This window comes from Anomalospiza imberbis, chromosome 2 (assembly GCF_031753505.1).
Source record: "Anomalospiza imberbis isolate Cuckoo-Finch-1a 21T00152 chromosome 2, ASM3175350v1, whole genome shotgun sequence".
In the NCBI taxonomy this organism is placed as follows: Eukaryota; Metazoa; Chordata; class Aves; order Passeriformes; family Viduidae; genus Anomalospiza; species Anomalospiza imberbis.
Window position 1 is genome coordinate 72,829,231 of NC_089682.1, and position 22,913 is coordinate 72,852,143.

The window sequence follows — 22,913 nt, forward strand, 5'->3', positions numbered from 1 at the left end:
AAACATACAGAACTAGAAACACTGCATTATAGGACAAGAAAATCCTTCCCAAATATAAATGATTAAGAGCAGGAGGGTTTTGTGTTTTTATGGAGGGAAAATGAACACAGAGATGGAAAGGTCCATATTAGAAAGCCTGTTTTTTTACATGCAGTCCAGCAAGTTTATGGAAGCTTTTAAAATTATGAGGAGCAATCATGAGCTAAAGACGGAAAGAAACTGGTGGTTGCATGTGTAACTGAGATGAGTGTGATTCTTTGTGTTTGTCATGTGCCAGAGAAGTCAGGAAAAATGTGAGGTGTTGGTGGCACTGATGAAATTGTAGCAGAAGTAAAATCTAGACACAAGGAGTAGCAAATAAAAAAATAATAATCTACCACAGAAAAGATATGCAGCAAACTCTCTGACAGCACAACTCCTTTGAAAGTAAGGTATCTAAACATGTGGGAATTGGGCCATAACACTGAGATGACAAGAACTGCATGTCCATGCAGAAGTGCTGGAAACTTACTTAAGTCAGGTAAATGCAACAGTTCAGTCTTTAAAAATAGCTTTAAAAAAATCTTCATTATGTTTTATGGAGGTAACCTTTCTATTTGGAGAGTCGCCCCAGGTTGTAAGGGAGAGAGAAATAAAAAGTTGAGAAGAGTTAAATTTATAAAGACATTAATGACTTGGGAATAGAAACACTGTTACAGAGGAATGTGCATATGGATGGTGCAAATTTACAGGGCTATTTTTGATGAACTGTAGGAGAATTTTCAGTTTTTCAGCACCTTTCCTTACAAAAAGAAAACCCTTCATCTGGTGGGAATTCAGTCAATTTCCTCATGTTTTTTTGTCATTTCCTAAGTTGCAAGGTTACTAATGGTAATTGCAGACCCTGTTTGTACCTTGTGGCTCTAGCAGTGCAAAAAGGTTTCCTTGGCACATGTTACTCTCCTGCTAGAGGGTTTTTAAATGACCAGCCCTAGGTAGGAATTGCTACAATGCTTGGGAGCAGACAGAAGCTACCTTTCCTCATTTCATTCTTAGAGAATAACCACTTCTCACTCACAGTCTGCTATCTTCATCCCCCATAACAATAAACCACAATTTCAGTGTTCATTATAGCAACTCTCAGTACTGGGCTTTTGTGAAGAAGCCTGTTTTAAGGTGGTATATTCAAAAGTATAACAAACCTGCTCCTTCTAAGGTTTTCAGGAAAAGATGCTATGAAGGAGACAAGTGGATTCAATAACAAGTGTAAAAAAGTCACAATTTTTCAAGCCAAAAAAAACATTTTTTTTTTAAAGGGGACATAACAGTGCACTGAAAGGCAAACAGATGCTCTATTTCTTTTATTTCTTTCCAGGGTGAAAGCACCAATATGTTTGAATCTACCAATATTTGGTAGATCTCTTACATGCTGCTATTGTTCTATAGCACAATGCAATCTCTTTCACTATTGCTTCTACATTCAGGCCTTAGTTTTGTACCCTCACTCTGCAATACATTTAATATGCCAGTTTCGGCTGGTGAGTAATCCCATTTGTATTCACTGTATTGCATTTACCTGAATGAATTTAAGTCAATGAGATTGGTGGGTTTAAAAATATGTTTGAAGTCAAAGTGGTACTCAAATCTCTGTGGATGACTTAGGTAAAACTCATTAAAGACTCTCCTCCTTTCCGCTCTCCCTCCCTAAGTGTTCAGTAGCTTCTGTGCATTTTGCTGACAAACAGAAAGTATGAACGTGGTCTGTCACAATCTCTGGAATAGAATGGAGACAATGGATTGTGGAGTTTTTTTGTTTTGTTTTGTTTTTTGTTTTTTGTTTTTTTTTTTTTTATTATAGTAGTGTCTTAATTCGCAGGAAGCATGCTACAGAAGCCAGACAAGGTGTTGGAATTGGGGTCTGTCCTTGCACAGTTGGTTTTGGAGGTTAAAGGGACAAAAGCCTTTAGCAGTTTTAGCACAATCAGAATTGCACAAATAGGAGTGTGTCATGGTTTAACCCGACAAGAGTCCTAAGAGCGTAACCCTGCTTCTTCTTTGCCCAGGTGCCAGTTTACCTCATGGCCTTCCTGTAATTCTTGCTTCCTCTTGCAGTCTCTCTTCAACTCCAGTATTTTTTTAGTTGTGCTTGTGCCAGACAGCTTTTCAAGCAAGAAATTATTAATAAAATGTTGTCTTCAGGCTTCAGTATTACTATTATGATTTGTAGCTTATCAGAACCTATGCTAGGAGTCTTCCATCCTTCACACATCCTTCATTTAAAACTCCTCAGTTTTAAAACCCATAAATACTATGTTACACCACATCCCTTTAAGCTGACCTACAAAGCTCACAGCACATCCCATCCTCAACTTCTGCACCATAGCTGTGTGAGGGCAGGTGTAGATTAGGTATTAGGAAGAAATTCTTCCCTGTGAGGGTGGTGAGGCACTGACATAGGCTGCCAAGAGAAGCTGTGGCTGCCCCATCCCTGGCAGTGTTCGAGGCCAGGCTGGATGGGGCTTTGAGCAACCTGGTCTGGTGGAAGCTGTCCCTGTCCATGGCAGGGGATTGTAACTAGATGATCTTCAATGTTCCTTTCAACCCAAACCATTCTAGGATTCTATGATTCTCTGAAATCCAGGACACAGCATCTGAAGCAAGGCTAGGATCTGAGTCATGGACAAGTAAGATTTCATTAGTACATTCAGGGTTTAGCTTTTCAAGAAAGAAGTGCCAACAGAATGTGATTCAGTTCTTGCCATATATTTCCATACATATTTGCTGTGAAAAAGACCAAGAACTGATAGGTGCTTTCTGAACCTTTCCCTTTCTGTTTTTAAATGCTGATGGTAAACAACAATATCCTGGGGTGGCATTTAGAGTATCAACTTCTGTTCTTTACCAGTCAGGAGGATTCAGTTTCTGAGACACTCAGCTGATAGCTACAGATTTTCCATGTTTGGTTTGTGTATTTTATCATTATTTTTTCTCATAAACAAGTTTACATACTAAAAAACAAGTTTTTCCATCTAGATGCAAGTCATTGCATTAATTTTTTTTCTGTGTTTTCTGTCACATTTAATAAACTTGAAGTAAAATACCACTTATTAATTATTTTGACAAAAATACTTTTAATAAGTTTTATTTCTGATATCTGTTTTCCCTGTGTGCAGATATGTGTGCTTGTATTACAATGCATATATACGTTGGTTTTTCCACAGAAATAAATCTCATGCCATGCTGTTACATGAAGCAGAACACTATCATTTATTTACACTTTCTCAGCTCTGCCTTAGTTCTAATATATTTCCAGTTGAGTAAAGATGAGCACTCTGAAAGGGAAGACATTTTTATGTAATTTCCATCCACATCTCTCTTCTTCATTCTTCCTTTCTCCCTCTCTCTTCCCACTTGCCTTCTTATACCATCTCAGTCTTTTGTTCATACATTCTAACCTCATGATCTGTGGAAACATTTTGAAAACCACAGGACAGCATTTTTTCAAAGCCCTCTAGTTGCCCAAATAGAGGTATTTCAGCATTACCTGATTTCCCAGAGATTAGGTGACTGATGAATACATGCCTCCTCGAGGTCTCTGAATCACTTCCTACGGAAAGAAGACACACAATATCACAATCAGTTTCAAATTCCCAAGTACATGCCTAGTTCAGACAGATGCAGGTTGCTGCATATATGTACCCTGTTAGCAGTGGCAATTATTAAATGAATCACACATAATTGAGACTTTCTTTTTATTGGTAATTGTTCTAAGAGGGTTTTTCTGCAATCCATTAAGTAACATCCCTTTTCTTCAGTGTAAGAATGTATAAAGAAGGCAAATTAGCCTATGAGTGCCCAAAGGCATGACATTTTTTAATTCTCTCTTTCAGGTTATTCCAATCTGACTGCCACACAGACGTCATTATTTTAATGTTGAATATTCAGACAAGGGTGCCATGGATGTAAAAGAAAGAAAGCCGTATCGATCTCTGACTCGGCGCCGCGACACTGAGCGCCGCTACACCAGCTCTTCAGCTGAGAGTGAGGACAGCAAGGCACCCCAGAAGTCCTACAGCTCCAGCGAGACCCTGAAAGCTTATGATCAAGACTCCAGGCTGACCTACAGCAATCGGGTCAAAGACATGGTGCACCAGGAGGCTGATGAATTCTGCCGAGCAGGTGGGTTACTTTTCAGCAGATGCAGCTGTAAGCAGCATGAGGGAATCAGCTGAAAGCCAGAGCTGGGTGGGAGGCTACCTTTGAAAGACTCTGAGGCCAAAAGCAAGATGTAAGAGAGAGAGCAGCAGAGATCATCTTCATTGTATTGCACAAGATACCATGTGCAACCCGGTGTCCTTTAAGTGGCATACCCATATCCCATGTTCATTAGCACTTACTAAGACACATTTTCTATGTCTTAGTCTTTCTGTCTGCAGCAGCACTTTGCCACTTCCCACCATGAGACTAGAGCCCCCTGTGCACATCCTGTATGGTACTGACGTGGCATGGAAAGTTCCTGCCTGCTCAGGAGACCTCTCACTATGTCACGTGTCTGCTCTGTCATGAAGGAAGTCAACGAGGATGCTGAGGCAGAAGGCAACAAGGGGAGAGTGTCACTGTCCACACTGTCCATCTGGTCTACAGCAAAATCCAAGAACCCTGGAAGAAAGGAGGCAACTGAAGTCCAGATGGGATGAACCCTCTTGGGATTGTACATGGCCTGTAGGTTTTAGGTTTGCCTTGGGGACATGCTCCAATATTAGAGTAAGGAACTACTTTAGGATTTAGTGAATCTGAGTCCCAGTATCTGTGAAGATGTGGAGTTTCAAGAGTCATCATGGACTCCACAATTCCAACAGAGATTCCTGAAGTCAGTGCAGTTAGAATTTTCACTGCTGTTACTGCCTGTATGAGGTAGATTTCTGTCCCCTACTATAAGATTCATCTCCATTTTTCTGTAGAGCTGTAGTTCAGATTCCAACCAGGGCTTCACATAAATTGTTTTTAGAAGTCCATCAAGAAAAGCATAAAATGGCAAAGTGAGTCAAATAGAGTAGGCAGCATTCCAGAAAGTGGACATAAACTAGCCGACCCAGAGTACTCTGAGCACATCCTCTGCAATTTAGAGAAGCTGATTCCCCAAAAGGAATGCATATAAATACACTCATTAAACTTGGGGTCTGCTTGATTTCTCCTCAAAAATCATGCATTTGTGGTTTTGGTGCAAGACTCTTTTTCAAGGCGCACACAAGTAAAATTATTTGCTGAAGTATCTTCATGCATATGGCTTTGGTGTTTGGGTTTCAGAATAGCTGTAACAGGCAATAATCAACAAAAGGGCCAATAGGTAATGTAAGTAACACTGTGACATCATGAAAGCAGTTTCCCTCTTAGCAACTCTGAAGTACTTCATCCCCTCTAAGGAATGTATGACATTATAAAGAAAAGGAAACTTTTTAGGTCATTGCATTTGCTTACTTCATACAATATATTCACCATGCAGGATAGATGTGAATTAGTCCAGGTCAGCGGTTTTCAACTTGGAGGTCTATGAGGCCATGCAGATCTATGGATTTCTCCAAAGAAGCCCACAAAAGATTACCTTTCTTGAAAATCCAGTTTGTTGACAGGGAGTGTAAATTTTCTATACACAAGCTCATGCTTCCCTAGGAAAATTTTGAAGGTACTGAGTAAAAATGACTGGTCAAAGTAACTGAAATTAATTGAAAAGTTAGGATTAACCATGTCAGAGCACCAGTTCTGTTTCTGATATAACTCTCACAAATGGCTCAACTTAAAGCTTTCTCCCAGTTTATCCTGAGGGTCCCAAAACTGGCCTCAAGAGTGTTAACAATTATCCCAGATTTTCTGTGCCACATTTTCCACTGGCAGTAAGCCATGAATGGACCTCTCTTTGTGATGCTTTTGGCTTCAGGCCAGCTGAAACCAAGCCTTATTAGCCTGCTTGACATCAACCAGGCAAAGTGAATTTCTCTCTTGCATTGGTTTGGAAGGCAGAGGAGGGAAACATTTCAAATTGACCAAATAAATTCAGTAAATAAACAAGTCAGCATTTAAATGGTTTTAGCTAGAGTGAGTGTCAGCAAATGTGCAAGTCAGCACAGGAGAAAATAGACCAGATCTGAATTAAAAAGTCTTGGATATTTATTATCCTCCTTTTATTGACTTGAGTTCTTCCAGCTTAAAAGGCAACAGTGAGCATAGAATATGAAAATCAATGCATCTGCTGCTGTTTATTGCAAATAAATTTGATTTTCAGTTAATTGTAACAGTCATTTTTCATAATTTATGAGCTGCTGTTACTGGAGAACATCGGTCATGCTGCACATTGATGTGCCTGATGATGCTGAGTGTGGCTTCTTTCAGGCAATGGTGTAACTTGCCATCAGTGACTCAAACACACAAGGAAAACCGAAAAGATATTTTTCAGTACTCCCCAAGGGATGGTTTAGAAAACCATGGCCTTACACATAAGTTGAAACTAGAAGAGAAGAGCAAGGTCTCTGGGGAGATGCTGCTTCCTAGCATTTATAACTTAGGCTGGGTTTATTTGCTTCTTCATGCCATGAGAATGTAGAGGACAATTTCTCAAAGCACTTTGTAATCATGTTAAATGTATTACTTTGCCACAAGTTTGCATTGTGCTTCCCAAGCAAGGGTCGGACAGAGGTGTGAGCCCCAGGCAACCTTTTCTGTCCACTCTGTCTGAAAGCTTTAATCTTGTTTGGTCAATTAAAAAGGTGTGAAGTTCATGAATCCCTTATGCAGTTGGAGTGTTGTCAGCTGCAGATCTGTAACCAGCCGAACCAGAATTTTCTCCTGCTATCAAATAGCTCCTTCTCTGAGCTATACATGAAAATGTTGTCCAGTCCCACTATTCACCTTGCATTCAGATATCTCCTCTCTGTTCACTGTGAGCTATAAAGTCAACTGAATGAAAAATGTAGTAAAATAGCATCTACTTTTGGCCACCTGTCATCTGATGCATATGTGCTCCAATATGAGAGACCTTCCCCATCATCAGGGTTCAAGGACAAACTAGGCTGTTTGCAGAAGTGTGAAATCATACTCTGGAAAAGTAAAAAACTGACTATTACTGTTGGATACACATTTTCTACCACATGATATTTGACATCAACAAATAGAAATGTGAGAAAAAACACACAATTGTGGGGTCTTGAGAAAGGAGAAAATGGTAATTCAGCTTTGGATACAACCTTGAGATCCAGACTTGATGAACAGATTTCAATAATGAGTAGTCATGAAATTCAGTGTTCAAAGGAAGGTTTGTGCCTGAAATTTACTGGAGATCGTGCATTCAGATTTATCTTGTTGAAATATGCCTGAGCTGCAAACTGCTCAGTTCCTTAATCCATCCAAGGCGTAGCATAACAGAAGCAGGGGTTCATTGAGCTGTATAAATGCACTGTGCAGCTAAAGGCACTCATGGGTGGCCAAAATCTTTTCAAGATATTCAAGGCTGAAAAATAAATGCATGCATTAATAAATAAATGTGGATTAAAATTGCTCTCCCCAGCCTCTTTCTGGAACTTTCCAAACAAAGTATGCTAATATTTGAAGCCTTATTCACATCAATTCAGTCTGATTTTGAAGCTCTGCAGGTAACTAGACATGGAGTCAAGAGTCACTTTTCAGGTCATATTTTTAGTCAGCTAAACAATTGCATCTATTTGCGGCCAAATAACCTCTGCTGTGACTCTCTCAGAATGAATAGCTAAATGTGAGTCAAGGTGTGAGTGGCCAGCAAGGGGAAAGTGAAATCGCCAAAGGAAATTTAAATCCCCAGTATGTAATTTCAGGGATTTCAATGAGCAGAACTCACTCAAATTGCCTATTGTAGGGAAGTTGTCAGGTGTTGGTAGGACTTTTGATCATTGCACGCCTCATTTTGCTTTTCTCACAAGATTACTTTTTGCCTCTCCTAAAGTATTGCACCATTTCTACATCTGTTTTTGCTTTCAAACTTGATGATTTCATTGAACGTGCCCTGAGTTTTTGTCAGGTTCCAGAAGCAGGAATCCAGACACTTTTTAGTTTTGGCATGTTTGAAAAGAGGCTGTCGTGTGGTGGGGACTCGTGTCTTCTCCCAAGTAACAAGCAATAGGACAACAGGAAATGGCCTTAAGTGACACTAGGAGAGGTTGAAGTTGGATATTAGGAACAATTTCTTCATCGGAAGAGTGGTCAAGGATTGGAACAGGCTGCCTACAGAAGTGGAGGAATCACCGTCTCTAGAATTGTAATAAAAAAAGTATAGATGAGATGCTTAGAGAAATTTTCTCGTGGTGGGCTTGGACATGCTGAGTAATGGTTGGACTCGATGATCTTAAAACTTTAATGATTCTATGATTCTCACAGTGAGCAGGACCACTACCACACAAGAGAGGTATCTTTGGTATGATATTGCTGTGTCTTACTGTTATGCTGCTATGCCGCACGTGAAGGTAGAGGATGAACACTTCTGCTCTTGATATGTGCTAGATGGCACCATGCCCTATTAAAGAATAACCCGGCTGATACGTTTTTCTCACAGGAGCCAACTTCTCTTTGCGAGAACTGGGACTTGAAGATGTGACACCCACACATGGGGCTTTATACCGGACCGATATCGGGCTGCCTCACTGTGGCTACTCCATCAGCGCTGGCTCGGATGCCGACACCGAAGCAGATGTGGTCATGTCACCCGAGCACCCAGTGAGGCTCTGGGGACGCAACACCAAGTCCGGGCGCAGCTCATGCTTGTCAAGCCGGGCCAACTCCAACCTCACCCTCACCGACACAGAGCATGAGAATACTGAAACTGGTAAGTGATGACAATGCATGCAAGTGTCAGCCTTGAGCTCTATAAGGAATGTCTCTTCCTATTACTCCACCTTAATCTTCCTTAGGTTTAGTGATGGGATTTTTTATCAGACTCCATGAAAACACTCTTCTAAAAGCCCCAGTCGTGGCCTTTTTACTGTCCTACAGAGTCTTTGTTAATGAACTGCTGGAGAAGCTTCTACTTATTTATCACTGCGACAGAGATCATTAAATAGCTGTAATACTCTCCCTGCTTTTTGCAGCAACCTTTCAGAGGGAAGGCATTTAAATCTCCCCTCCTCTGGCTGATGCTACTCTTATCTTTGCTCAGATTTTCTAGATAGAAAATTTTCTTCTCTTCCTTGCTGCTTCCTTGACAGGGGCTGCTTCATTTATGTAAATTGGCTGACTGCTCTCTGAAGGAAAATGATGGTGAAATATTTTTAGAAGCCCTTTTCTTTGTGCGAAATAAAAGCTGAAGGTCACAGATTTTTTTATCTCTGTAACTTTGTGTCCCCAGCTGCGGGGATTCCTGCATGCCTTTTGTAGGTCTGCAAACCTTTTGGTCAGCAGTTCTGCCAAGCAGTGTAGGAGAAGGAGAGGGGATTTTGATTCAATTGCAACTTGACCCAGGAGTTCATCCAGTCCTATATGCCTTTTCACCTTTAATTCAGTTATAGAATAGCCTGTTTCTTGATATAGCTGCTGCGTACTAGTCATCGGGCACTTGTGCTTGGCGCAGAAAGCTCATGTGAAATGACTGTATCACTTGTTCTTTTCATGCTTTTTGCCACAGTATTATAGTGACAAATGATGATAAGTTTTCCTCTGGAAGCCATGACAGTGAGACATACACCACCCACATGATTTTATGTTTAACTCCAACAAAATTACAGTTGAAGCTTATTAAGTTTCTGCTCAGAGATAATGATATATTAGGCAGAGTTCAAAGATAAATGGCCTTCTGTTCAAAGGAGGTACAGAAGAATCTTTTAAAATTATCTTTGCTATACTTTTTAAAGATTCTTAGTCTTACACACAGACACAGAGTGTCAGGTTACATTGTTTTGCTTCTGATCCTTGTGTTTTGATGAAAAATCAGAGGGATAATCAGGGTCAATTGAAGTTTTGCACACTCACAAGAAATTGCTAGAAAACAGCCAAAAGTAAGCACCTTGTGCTTCCATCCCATTCTCCTCTATCCAGGCTCTCTTTTGTGCTTTCCATGGGATGTGTGAGCAGCTGCGATCCTATCCCATACATTTTTTCTTTCCATGCCTACTAAGAAAAGCAGTATACAGAATTTTAGCTTCATGGGTTTTTTTCCTTTGGTCTTAACAGAGGAGAATTGCATTATCTACAGGAGTCTTTCTCCCTGCTATGTCTACACCTGCAAATGCAACTTTGTACCTACAGATCACTTTCAAATGAAATTATATTAGAAACAGCACATTAGCAACTTCACATGCCTTGAAAAGTTTTACTGAAAGTAATCACAGAGGGTGTAGGACTCATGTCAGGTTGGAGACAACCTTCAATTCCTCTTTCCTTAAGTTTAATGGTACACTAAACATTTGTTGAACCATCACTTCATAGCAACTAGAAAAAGGGAAACGAGAGGTGGAGAACATACAGTGCTGTATAAAAATAGGATTTTCCTTGGAGCCTAGGCATTTGCAGTCTTAGATGATGGGTGTTTTGAATGAGAAAGGCTGTATCATACTAAAACCAAAAGTCTGTGTAGCACAAATAAAACATAGACTGCTGTGGTGTGCAGTATGTAATAATATTGTCCATAGTGACAAAAAAAAAGTTGGTGGAACTTGAAGGAAAATATTAAGATCCAATCTGTGCTGGTGGTGAGCTTCATCTGATGCTTAGACTTTCCTGGGAAGATGTCATAGACATCAGACTATGTTCAGGTCAGAAAAACTGGTCCAGAGCTGATAAAAAGTTCACTTTGATATAGGGATTGCGGTTGAATTGGTGGTATAAACATATCTAAACAAATGTTGCAAGGCAGAAAGAAAAGAAGGTTAGGGAAAGGTCTTTTAAGTAGGCAGAATTTGAGCATTTTCTTTTGTAATTGCTTGGCACAAATAAAGGTGTGAGAAACCTTTATGCACAAACTCCTCACAGCCTGAGACCTGCTGTAGGAGCAAATGAAGACTGAGATCCTCTCATAAGCTTTTTCTGCCAAACATAAAGACGTTTCCTCCCTCCTCACTCCACATAAGTAGTGTTTCTCTGGACTGCTAGCTATCACACAGGCTATTTTGAGAAATACCAGATTTACAGAAGAAGCATTTTCAAGAAGACATGAAATTTTGCTAATGGCAGTGTAAAGTAACATAATGCTATGACTCAGTTTACAGGATACCTTTATGAGCCAATATTAATTGTTGACAGTATTGATAGAAGTTATAGCCTTTAGCGGAAGTCAATATGGACTTTATGAACCTGCCATCAATAGAAGAGTTTATGGGGCTCATTAAACCAACTTCTCCAATGAAGGTCAAAGTCAGCACTTTTTATGTTGTTCATTATTTATCCAAAATAAATAATCAGAATTTACTTCTGATGTTTGTAAATCCAAGGTTGTCAAAGCACAAGTCTGCCAAAAAATTTATTACGTTCCTAGAAAAGGAGAGGTCTGACTCCCTTGAACAGTAGGTTTGTTTTTATTTCAGGAGTGGTGATGCCTTAAAGGAACAGATATGCTGCTCAGAAAGGACAGTTACTGTCCATCCCTGTCCTTAAGGAAGCCTATGAAGTTCTCTGGTTTCCTGGCATATTGTAGTCCATAGATCACTTGCACAGGGAGCTGGAATGGAAAGCCATCTGCAGCTTTATCTAAACTGTTATGATGTTTTCACAGAACTCCAGAATGGTTTGGGTTGGAAGTAACAAAACTTGATGTTAAAAAACATCAAGTTCCAAGCCTCTGCCCTGAGTAGGGACACCTTCATTAGGCTGAATGCTTCTAGGAGGCCAATGCTTTTACTAAGTTGAGTTTGTTTTCACTAAAGAGTTGAGTTATAACTCTGGCATTGCCCTGAGCTCACATCCTGCACACTCAAACAGCCATGATGGCTTCCCCTCCAGTGGACAGTGCATTTCACTTGACCTGGATAGTCACTTTGCGCAGTGAGGGGACAGAAGCACAGCTCAAGTTGCTGCATCTTGACTGGGGACAGTGCTGTCATTCTGTATTGCTGATGTAGCAGGCACTTTATATGGCTCAGGGGTTTTCTGCAGCATGATCATGATCTGAACTGGAACTGTGAACTCCCATTAACAGTTCAGAATCAAGCACAGAGGGAGACTGGTTCCTGGAAGTCTAGCAATGATTTTAGGAGAACTTCTTTCCTATAGTAGATTGCACTATTTCTCAGCAAGACTGATTCAAGCAAAAGAAGTTCCTGAAGTGGTCATTTGGATGGAAGCCTGGAGTTTCCTGGCGGTACCTTAGCTAACCCCAAACAGGATTGGTACTGAGCCAGCAATTGTTTACCATAGAGAAGAGCACATTGAAGAAGAACGAGGTAATAGATAATCTTCCAGAAATTGGCTTATTTTTCAGCAATTTAGTCACATACAAAAAAAAAAAACAAAACAAAACAAAACAAAAAAAACCAAAAAAAGAAACCTTCTAATAATAACATCATCATAAAAATACAGTACCACAGGATAATTTACACTGAAAGGCATTGCTGAAAGTCTCTGGTCCCTCTCCTGATTTAAGCAGGGCTAAGTTGGAGGTCAGGTTGGGTCACTCAGGGCTTTTTTTTCAGTTACAATTTGAGTATCTATCAGAATGGAGAGGCCACAACCACTGTATCCTGGTTCTGCAGCTGACCATGTTTGCTGTGAACAACTCTTTTTCTAAGAGCTGATATGGATTTCAGCTGCAACCTGGGTCCATTGCTCCCCATAGCAAAAACAGTTGAAAGACAGCATCTAGAGTCTCCTCTCCTGATAAAGAGTTGGAAGGCAGTTTGGTATTGGAGGAGATCAGAGGAGTCTGAGGAACTCCAGTGCTTAAAGCTTTTAAGCGTAAACTAGACAAAGATCTACTCAGAAAGGTCTAGACTAGATGTTGTCTCAGTCAGAATGGCTTTCCGTGCTGGTCTCTCAAGCATCCTTCTTTCTCCAGTTCCAATTCTTGCAGCACTGCTGTGCCTTATTCCTCTGGGGCTGTGCAGGACTATTCAGGCTGGGCTTTTGTACTGTCTAGAGGACTCCTAACATATGTGGATGTGGACAGTGTTTGCGTGCAAACGTCCATGAACTGGGCTGTGTCTATTCCTTTGGGTCTGTAATAGAAATCTTAACCCAGATCCATTCAAAGTGTTACGAATTACGCTGGTAATCCCTGGACAGATTTGAATTTGAGAGACGGACAGAAACTGGGTAGATATTCCAATACAAAATCCCTACCCACAAAAAAAAAAAAAAAAAATCAAAAAAAAGCAAAACAAAAAGCTCTGCCACCACCAACAAAACCAGCTTTTTCCTCTACCTTCAGTGTGATAATGAGCTTACTGGTTTACACAGTAAAATTATTACAGGGTTACTGTACACCTGGGTCAACAGCATTTTTAAAATTTGTCTTTGTGAAAGTGGAGTTGCAGCCCTTTAAAAACAAACAAACAAACAAAGAAACAGTACAACTTAACTTTCAGCTATTCCAAAGGAGCTGTTCCAAACTATTCCAAACTAAGGATTTACTTTAGTTGTAATCTGAGCTCAGTGTTCATATCCACTAAGGCAAGTAGCTGGTTAAATATGAGAAGGAGCAAGAGACAGAGGAAGCAGTTCTTTTCATTAGCAGGACAAGTCAGCCATGATTAATGCTGTGAGGACTGGTGTGATGTTTTTCTCTGTCATCATCTCTTCCTTGGAAGAATGTGGGCAGTATCAAATGGCCAGAAGGATCTCACAGACAGGATGATTAGCATCAGATGGCTCAAGACAGTTCAACTGAGTTGAAGATGCTCAACTGTGATCTATCATGTAAAGAAGTTCTTGCAGCAGAAGTGCAGCTGAAGTGTGACTTCACCACACTGAGAGATTAGTAGACATGAACTAAAATTCCAGATCTAACTACCCAGGAAGCCAAAACTCAAGGTGCAGGACCTTTTCTGTCAAATTGCCCTGTGCAACTTCTTTCCATCTCCACAATTCAAAACCATGTGGGAAACATCATCCTGCAAAAACTTCTGTACTCCTTCTATGATTGCAAAAGGGTTTACTACTGGACTCTAATAACCCATTTAATGATTAATTAAATGTGGGTTTGATCACCCCAACACTTCCACCACACATCTGTTGATCATCTGTGTTTAGGAAGAGCAGTTTCATCTCAGGGTTCATTTATCTTTAGCTTCACCTCTGAAAGCATCAACCAGTACCAAAGGTGATATGGTGACTATAGTAATAGAGACACTTACTGGGGAAAAGGTTTAAGAGCAGCATTTTGGACTCACATCCTACAAAGAGGAATAATTTCCCCTTCTGTCCTATCCCTGGAATTGTTCATGGCCAGCCTGGATGTTGCTGTGAGCAACCTGGTCTACTAATAGAAGGTGTCCCTGCCTTCCCAGGGCAATCCAGCAGTTGGAGGTAGATGGCCTTTAAGGTTCCTTCCAACCCAAACCATTGTGTGAATTTTTTCATTTAGTCACCACTATTCTGGAATGCATTTAAATGAATGCATTTAAAACTGTCAAGTAACAATCAGCTCAATATCAAAACCTGCTCTCCAAGCCTTACCAACTTAAGCAGAAAGGTAGCAAATATGTTACAGTTAATTTTTGCTTTCTCATCAAATAAATTGCCTTTCTGAAAAATTCTCATAGGCTGTTGTAAAACTGAAGCATAGTGGCAATCAGGAACCTTAAAGCTCACATGATAGCTCTGCCTCCTCTACTATCCCCAACTCAACTCTTAGCCATGTTAATTGACATAATACCTGATTTACAAAGCATTTTTTGCAGTAACCACCACATTCTATGTTTCCACTGCTTAATCCATTAATGTTGCTGGAAAGTGCTTAAGAAACTGCATAGGATTTTAGGACTCAACAGAACTGAATGCTTATAGAACATATTATAAACACAAGGTTACATTAAAGCAGGAAATAATTAAAGACAAGTATTTCAAACAGAGAACACCAAAGAAATGCTACAGTTTTATTTCTCCAGGGTAGTTAATAAAAATTACTGATGCTTTCATGTATTCAGTGGTGACTGATACAAAACTCACCAAAGCCTTTGAAGGCTCCTGTTGCCATCAGCAGTGTTACACCAGGTCCTAGGTACATAGTGATAACAGTCTGTTTTTTGAACACAGCATGCCCAAGTGGTATAAATCCCAATACTTTTGGTTAAATACACCACAGTATGATGTTCCCTGCTAGTTTTCTGATAGCCATTTTGGCCTCTTATTAAATTAGAAAGCTATTCCAATGATCAAGCCACATTTCATCAGCTTTTTCAAAATATTTTCTCCGCAGACTTTTTATAGCAGCTAAGAGAGCTTTTGACAAACAGTAATTATTTCTGTGTGTTTTCCTTGTTCTCTTTGGTTGTTGAGAGCTCTTCTCCTAATGTTGTCTTTATTTGCTACTAGGTGCCTTGCAAGGTAGCTCCTTAATAGCTCTGACTCTCTGCAGAAGAAGAATTTTTACTCAGTTTTCTTTGCATTCACCTTCCTGTTTCCCAAATCATGTTGACCCAAATCACTGGCCCAAAGTACAGTTCAATATATCAGTGCAATTAGCAGTGCCAGAGTTACTGCGTTATCTCTGCATTACAAATTATTTGTTAATATCCCAGTTGATAATCCATGGTGCCTTTTCTTTTTATTACTGTGTTTTGCTGAGTAATTTCCTTTCAGGCTTCATCCACTCCATTGTTAATATTGTTACCGTGGTTGCAGCAACATCATCTCTTTATTTTCTCCTCTGAATTAAACAGTGCATTATAAAGTACTTCCAGTAAATGAATGTGTGCTTCAGACATGCTTCTTCTGCAAACCATGTAGGAAAAAATGTGATACTCATATTCTGGAGAATTCAGAAAGGAAATTTTTTTTAAAAACAAAACATTTTTCAAAATAAATAATAATTTTAAAAGGATGTACTATGAGCTATACTTTATTAAGTTTCCCTTATGACTTTTTAGTAAGGGAAAATAATAATAAATTAGAACTACCCAGGCAAGATCAGACATCTGCTGGCTGTCATCTTTCACTTGTCTCCCATCAGTTGTAACCTTTTTATTAACATGTTTCCGCCTGAAATAAAAAAATAGCCAGAACCCTTACCACTAAAGATCCATCATCGATTGCAGAAGTTAGTGAAGAACTACATAAAGTAGTAGTGCATCCAGAAGGGAATTTTCACTGATACCCTTCCTTATTTCAGCTTCTCAAAACACTCACACTACCCCTTTCCAGGTAGAATTTGCCAAAAAATCCCAATTTTAACGGTATGTGCATATTGTCAGGATATGGCAATTTACTGAAGCCACCTTACAGAGATATTCAGAGATTTGGTGATCCCTTAAAATGTGAAGGTCATGGGAAGAAATGTATCTTCAGGCTCTCCAACCATAAAGATACTAATATTCCTATGAAGACTGTTAGTCCTAAAAAGGAGACTTTTAACTGTATGACCATCAAATGCTGCATTTTCCACTGAAAAATGGCTCCCTTGAAGGCTGTTACATCTTCTTTACTTGTGATCCAACTTTCTAATCACTGACATTCTTGATGATAAATTCCTCATATTTTCTATCCTCTTATCTTTTTTGTCTTTTTTAGATGTTAGTGTTGAGATACTTCTTGAAAGTGAATAGGTGAGTCACCACCTCACTCCTTCACAAGGGTCTCAGAGAAAGTTTTACCTGGATGGGACAGTGAATTGATGGGGTTTAGGATCACAGACCCTTATCTCCCTCCACATTCAACAAACTCCCTGCTCACTGGGTGCAAAACAGCCTTTCAAAATGAGGATGTCACTGCCTCTCACACAGGATTCAACCTACTTGATAGCTGATTGTCCCTTTGGTAGCACCACAAAGGGAACCAGCGGCATCTTTGCTCCCCATTTTAGAGGTGAAGGCACTTGAGATTAATCTGAGTTTAGTACTTCAAGTGCAGCATTAGTGGTCAGTATCTTGATTTTATTTCACAGTGAAGGAATTCCCACTGATATCTAGGGTTAATTTATCTCATTGCTGGCCTCTTTGTCCCTAGAGGAAAAGAACTCTTTCCTTTTTTTTTTTTTTTTTTTTTTTTGGTTAATTTTATTCCTGTATGGTGTGTCCCGTAGAGAATGTATTTTCTGCATTACTGTAATCTGCATCTGAAAGGATGCTGACATTTAAGTCCTTCACAATGTTATTCTGCTGTAATGAACTGCAGTTCAATATAGTTTAGTGGGTAGGTTTCATGTTACTATTATTGTGATGATGGTGAAGCCATGAGGCAGGGAAAAAAGCCTAAAACTCTAAAAACTCATTATTAGCCTGAATACTGGGGGAGAGGGCATGTAGAAACAACATCAACAGGTAAGAATGTACCGTTCTTTGTAGTTACACTAATAATTTTTGTCCTTTCCTTTGCCACTTTAAACTGCCTTGTCATGGAGATTTTTTAAAGGAAAATAATTGCCTTTATTAATATTGCAGGCAAGCTGCCAAGTATTTTGGAAGTAAATCTGTGCATTTTTTACACTGTATCTGAGTGCCATAAATAATTTCTTGTGGTGTGATATACCCCAAGGGGAATAAACCTATGTTCAGTAGCATGAAACCTATTACTCTTTTGATAGTAGCTTTACTTCCAGCCTGGTTTTGGGGTGGGATTTGTGCATCATTACCAATCAGGAATGGCTACTGCCATGGACTGAGGATTATGGTCAGGACACTGAGGGCCATCAAAGCTGGTATGGCACTGGACATCAGTACTGGAGTCAGGGTGGACCTGCAGCTCAATGATCACTTGGAGCATGATTTTATTTTTAGGGCCTGACCTAAACTCTATTCTAGGCAAACAATTGATCCCTCTGGGATAGATGAAAAAGAAGCAGCATGGAGAAAAGCCAAGAATTAGCGGAGACAGTAAATGTCCCATCAACAAGGATGGGGTGATAGTTAAGAGCTCAAAATGGCTGGATCTCTACCTTGTGTGGCCCACAGACTCCTGCCTCCAGAGTTAATCAGCTGGTTAAACATGGAACGGGGAGCCAAGGCTTGTTTCCCAATTGATTTTTCTCCATTTTTTTCCTTCATCCTATATCTCTAGGGGTCACATTGAGCTGCAATGGGCAAGACATGTCTGTTCACCATCCTAGCCTTTCAAAGACATACATTATTCCCTGAAGAGAAGAAGAAATTGGGAAGAAAGCCTGGGGCACCTGGCTTTCTATACCCACTATTCCCTCTTCAGGTATTCTTCCCAGCTGGGCATTTCCAGATGCTCTTGTCTGTAGTTCTGAATTCCCATTTGGGCCACTGATTCTGCTTCTGAGTTCAGCACACAGTGTTAGTCCGCATCTGGTTGAGTCTCCGACAATGCCCCTTGAGGTATCTGGCTTTGTTTCTTTCAGTGAAGATGTATCTCCATCTATAAGCAGAACAAAGTGAGAGGAAAGAGCATGTTATTTTTGGTTTACCCATGCCCAGAGGTACACACTGAGCTCCAAATAAAGGAAAGCATAGCTTCTGCCATGAGAATTTATTCATTAAAATCTCATTGTTTTATTTCTCAGAGGATTTTGATTAACTTTTAGCAAATTTATTCAATCAAGGGCAGTGATTGAAAATGCATTACTGCCCTAATTCTGCAAAGTTTTCAGTGTTTCTTTGGACTGCCCCTAAAAACTTTAATTATATGGTCTAGGGCAGGTTGTTGTTTAGCTTTCTCCACCACAGCAAAGATCTTATTAAATCAAGTATATAAAAAGAAAACAATAATTCACAGCTTTTTATGCAGGCAGATAGTGACAGGACAAGGGGAATGATTTTAAACTAACAGACAAGAGATATAGATTAGATGATATAAATTCTTTACTGTGGGGACGCTGAGGCACTGCCACAGGTTGTCCAGGGAATGACCCATCCCAGGAGGTGTTCAAAGCAAGGTTAGATTGGGTTCTAAAACACTTGGTCCAATAGGAATTGTCCCTTGGAGCTGGAACTCCATGATCTGTAAGGTCCCTTCTAACTGAAATAATTTTGTGATTTTATGATTACATCTGAGGCACCAACTTGTTTAATAGGTTGCCACCCTGGGTACCCATCCCCATGTCCTTTCACAGGTTCTCCATCCCTATGGTCATGATAATGCAACTGCTCATGGAGTCCAGCTCTGACTTATCCCCCAAAACCATGTGTTTTAAAGGCTTTTCTCAAGGGTGCCAGCACATGGAGCTCTTGATTTCACAGTTTCCTCTCAGCTCCCATGCCAGAGAGATAAATTCAATGCCAGATAGAGCAGCAGAAGTCCCACGCAATAGGAGATCTTCCTCATTTGCAAATAATAATTATATTTACTATATTACATATATAATATAATATAATATAATATAATATAATATAATATAATATAATATAATATTATATTATATAATATTATATTATATTATATTATATTTATTATTATATTATATATATTTATTATATAAATATCCCCTTTCAAATAAGGGCCAGTGACTGAGGGTGGCATAACAAAAACATCTGGGGGCTATTTAAACCAGCATTGCCAGCACGGAAGGAGCATTGCCAAACTCTCTTGGAAATGCCCCCCTGCTCCACCTCTCCAGCAAGAATGGTCACTGCCTTTGTTCGCACCAATGCATTTTCTGTGCATGACTTTTTTTCATGTTGATCTCCAGCATGCTGAAGTACTTTTATTACTCTTAGTTTGAGAGGAGGAGGTGAAATTACGACCATATTCCAGTTTCCATTTAAATGCAGTTTTGACGTGAATTTCAAATAAATGTAAGACAACAAAAAATACTAAAAAAGACAGTAATCATCTACTGAATAAGAAATCTGTTGTTCACCATTTTCTCTTCATAAAAAATGTAAAAAAGTAGGAATCTGAATAAATGCATGCTAAACTATATAATTGCTGAAATAAATATGTATAGATATAGGATACTTTTTGATTTAGCATAAAGAAGAAGCAAATTATACCAATCAGTGAGAATCAACCAGTTTTAAAAGAAAATAACTGAAAAGCACACATGCAAAACAAGATTAAACCTGATTATTTAAATCAAGATTCTCTGCTTCTTGGTTTAAACCATGATTATAATTTAAATGAGGCCACCCTGCCACAAATAGTTTAGAGACAATGATTTCTCCCACTTATATAATGTACAGATTTTATAGCTGAGGGAGAGTCATGTTGCTTGTATGGAACAATTATGTACTGAGCCTTCCTCTCCAGCCACTTTCTTAGTTTGCTGGTAGTTTGGTTTAGGTGTTTGAAAAAGGCCAATTGTAATCCTCATCTCAAGAATCTGGTATCCCACAAAAAATTCAGGATGTTTTTCCTTTGGGAGTTTTGCTTCTTTCTTAGAATGGAGCACTGCAACCTCAGAGTCCGGCTAGGATGTTGACTTCCCAGTAACACAGGAACTGGAAAAGCAGACGTAACCCCAGATTAGAGTATGAAGAGAAATGTCTCCCTCTCTCTGCTTTGGATAATTACATTCCACTTAACAAAATTCCCTTTGCTCCTCTAGTTGGAAGGGGTGTTTCTTCTCCTTCATTAATTGTTCTGGCTTGCTGCTGTGCTCTACCAAGCATCTGTTAATGTTCCACCCCAGAGGAGTCTGGAGTTCAGTCATGGGTGAAATGATTAAGGCTTGCAAAGCCTTGATCATTTGGAATGAAAGGTGTGACATAAACATACCCCATTAGTTTCATTAGTGCTCAACAAAGCAAAGTTTACCTGTAGCTGGTTCCACTCCTCCTTGGCATTTAATACAAGGTGTTCCCTCTGGAACATGTGCAATTTGCTGGATGCATTCTTAGCTGTCCTTAAAGAAGCCTGTTACCCAGACTGGTGATTTGACCCATCATATACTGGGGGACTGCAGTGAAATGAGTGCTGTGTTTGCAGAAGTTTGAAGAAATGTTAATTCTGACTCAGATCTCAGGAAAAGAATGGTAGTGACTTTGGGTATTACAGATATTTACTCCTGTTGTCAAGAAAGCAGAAATTCTGGCATGGGATCAGTCTACAAAGGAGAATAAGGAAAGGGCTTAGAGGAAAGTTACTTGATGGAGCTGTAGAGAAGCATGTTAGAAGTTTGGTTGATAAAGATGGTTAGGTTGGTAAAGGTTCACCTAAACATTTATGCAAATAGAAGAAAGATGTGTGTATTTTTAAATTATATGCCTAAACTAGACTTGCTCTGACACACAGCAGCAGGAGGAATGTGCTCTCCATGTCCCTTGTCAGGTCACAGTGTCCCTCAACACCACCTGAATATTTTTGGCTGTTGACTGTCCATCAAGTGTGGTTCCCCCTGACGGGAGTCCTTGCCATTCCATCTACAAAGGACACATTCCACTGGTATGCTGGCTGCTCTCAAATCAGGACAAATTTGCCCTCTTTGGTCATTTTCCTTCTGTGAATGAAGCAAGCAGAAAGCAGAGATCAACTCACAAAACCTCCATGGGTCCTAGGGCTGAATGGAATCTTTTCATAGCTCCTTTCAATGAGGGGTCATGTGTGTGAGCTGTTAGACCTTGTGATTTGTGTGAATTGAAGCAGAAACCTGGAGAAACATCAGTGGACAGTCCTATCCCTTCACTGCAAATGGATAAACCCTCTCATTATTTGGTCAAAAATTATCAAAGTAATGACAGGGGAAAAAAAAAAAGATATTGCCATTTAAATTGTTGGATTGTTGGATAGAGAACTTCAAGGGCTGGAAGGGTAAATATTGAGGCCGTAAGTTCTGGAACTCAGTTCAATGCTTCTCAGCATTTTAGTGGATATCTGGAGGCAAATTTAAACAGAAGAGTTCAGACAATTTCTCCCTGTAAGCCGTGTGATTAAGGAGGAGATCAGCTCCCAGAGGAATATCTTGGAAGGTAATAGTGCTTTTTTCTAGGGAGTTATTTTACCACCTCATAACAGAAGATTTTTTGAAGACCTTTAGAAAGAGCCACAGTCTGGACTCTGAAGCAAAAGCAGCAAATCATTTTTATCTCAGTCATTGGCACAAGTGTTTTGCATTGTCTTCATCAGAATATGGTTAGTCCCACATAAGCACAAAAAGTAAGAGAAGTTCAGGAAGGGTTCCCAAAGATACCATAGACCCGGAACATCTATTATTGCCCCTGAGCAGTACTCCAATAGATTCATTTCCCCGTAGACAGTGATGAACTTAGTCCTTAACCTTCTCTTAGTTCTTTTCTTCTGGGGTTTCTCACTGTAAGTAATGTTTTCCAAACCTTTAATGCTCTCATGAGCCATGCACTGTTTATCAATGTCCTCCCTGAATTGGATTTGGTTAATTCATTCTTGGCTTTGTCTAAAGTTCTTGCCAATATATTTGCATCCTTCAAGAGAAGAATGTCCAGACCAGATTAGAGATGGGGAGAGGTCAATACTCCTTTTCCCCAGCAGGCACAGAGAGCAGATAGATTCTGCAAAGGAATCACTCGGATGCTTTCCTGGAGAAACTACTAAAAAATCTCTCCCAGAGCTGCTCCACAGATTGATGTCTAATCAATGGTGGCATGTGGGGGTTGAGAGGATAGGAGGGACAGATGGTCCATAAGGTTCCTTTGAGATACAGCCAGACTCAGAAAGAAGAAAAAGGAAGATTGGTGAATTTCTGGAAGAGCTTATTTCCTCCTTGGACTTGAACAGAGTGTTGAAATTCATCCAACAGACTCTGTAAAGCCTTTTGGATTCTAAGAAGACGACATAGATCTACAGCCTCATTATTGCCTATTGGGCTGTAAAACAAGGCTGTAAGGAATGAGGGAGACAATAGGTTTTGCTTCTTTCCTGTTTATACTAGCTTCTCTCCAATTGGAAATGTACTAATATGC

The 22,913-nt window shown here is 39.7% G+C and overlaps 1 protein-coding gene across 3 annotated transcripts in view; it reads left to right on the plus strand.

Moving 5' to 3' along the window:
* The window catches only part of TENM4 (teneurin transmembrane protein 4), a 590,079-nt gene that overhangs the window by 247,689 nt on the left and 319,477 nt on the right, over positions 1 to 22,913 (plus strand). For all 3 annotated transcript variants that reach the window (XM_068181704.1, XM_068181706.1, XM_068181707.1), the window contains 2 exons: positions 3,870 to 4,158; positions 8,555 to 8,824. In XM_068181704.1, coding sequence (XP_068037805.1) covers positions 3,936 to 4,158; positions 8,555 to 8,824 — 493 coding nt within the window. In that variant the 5' untranslated portion in view covers positions 3,870 to 3,935. The remainder of the gene's footprint in view (positions 1 to 3,869; positions 4,159 to 8,554; positions 8,825 to 22,913) is intronic.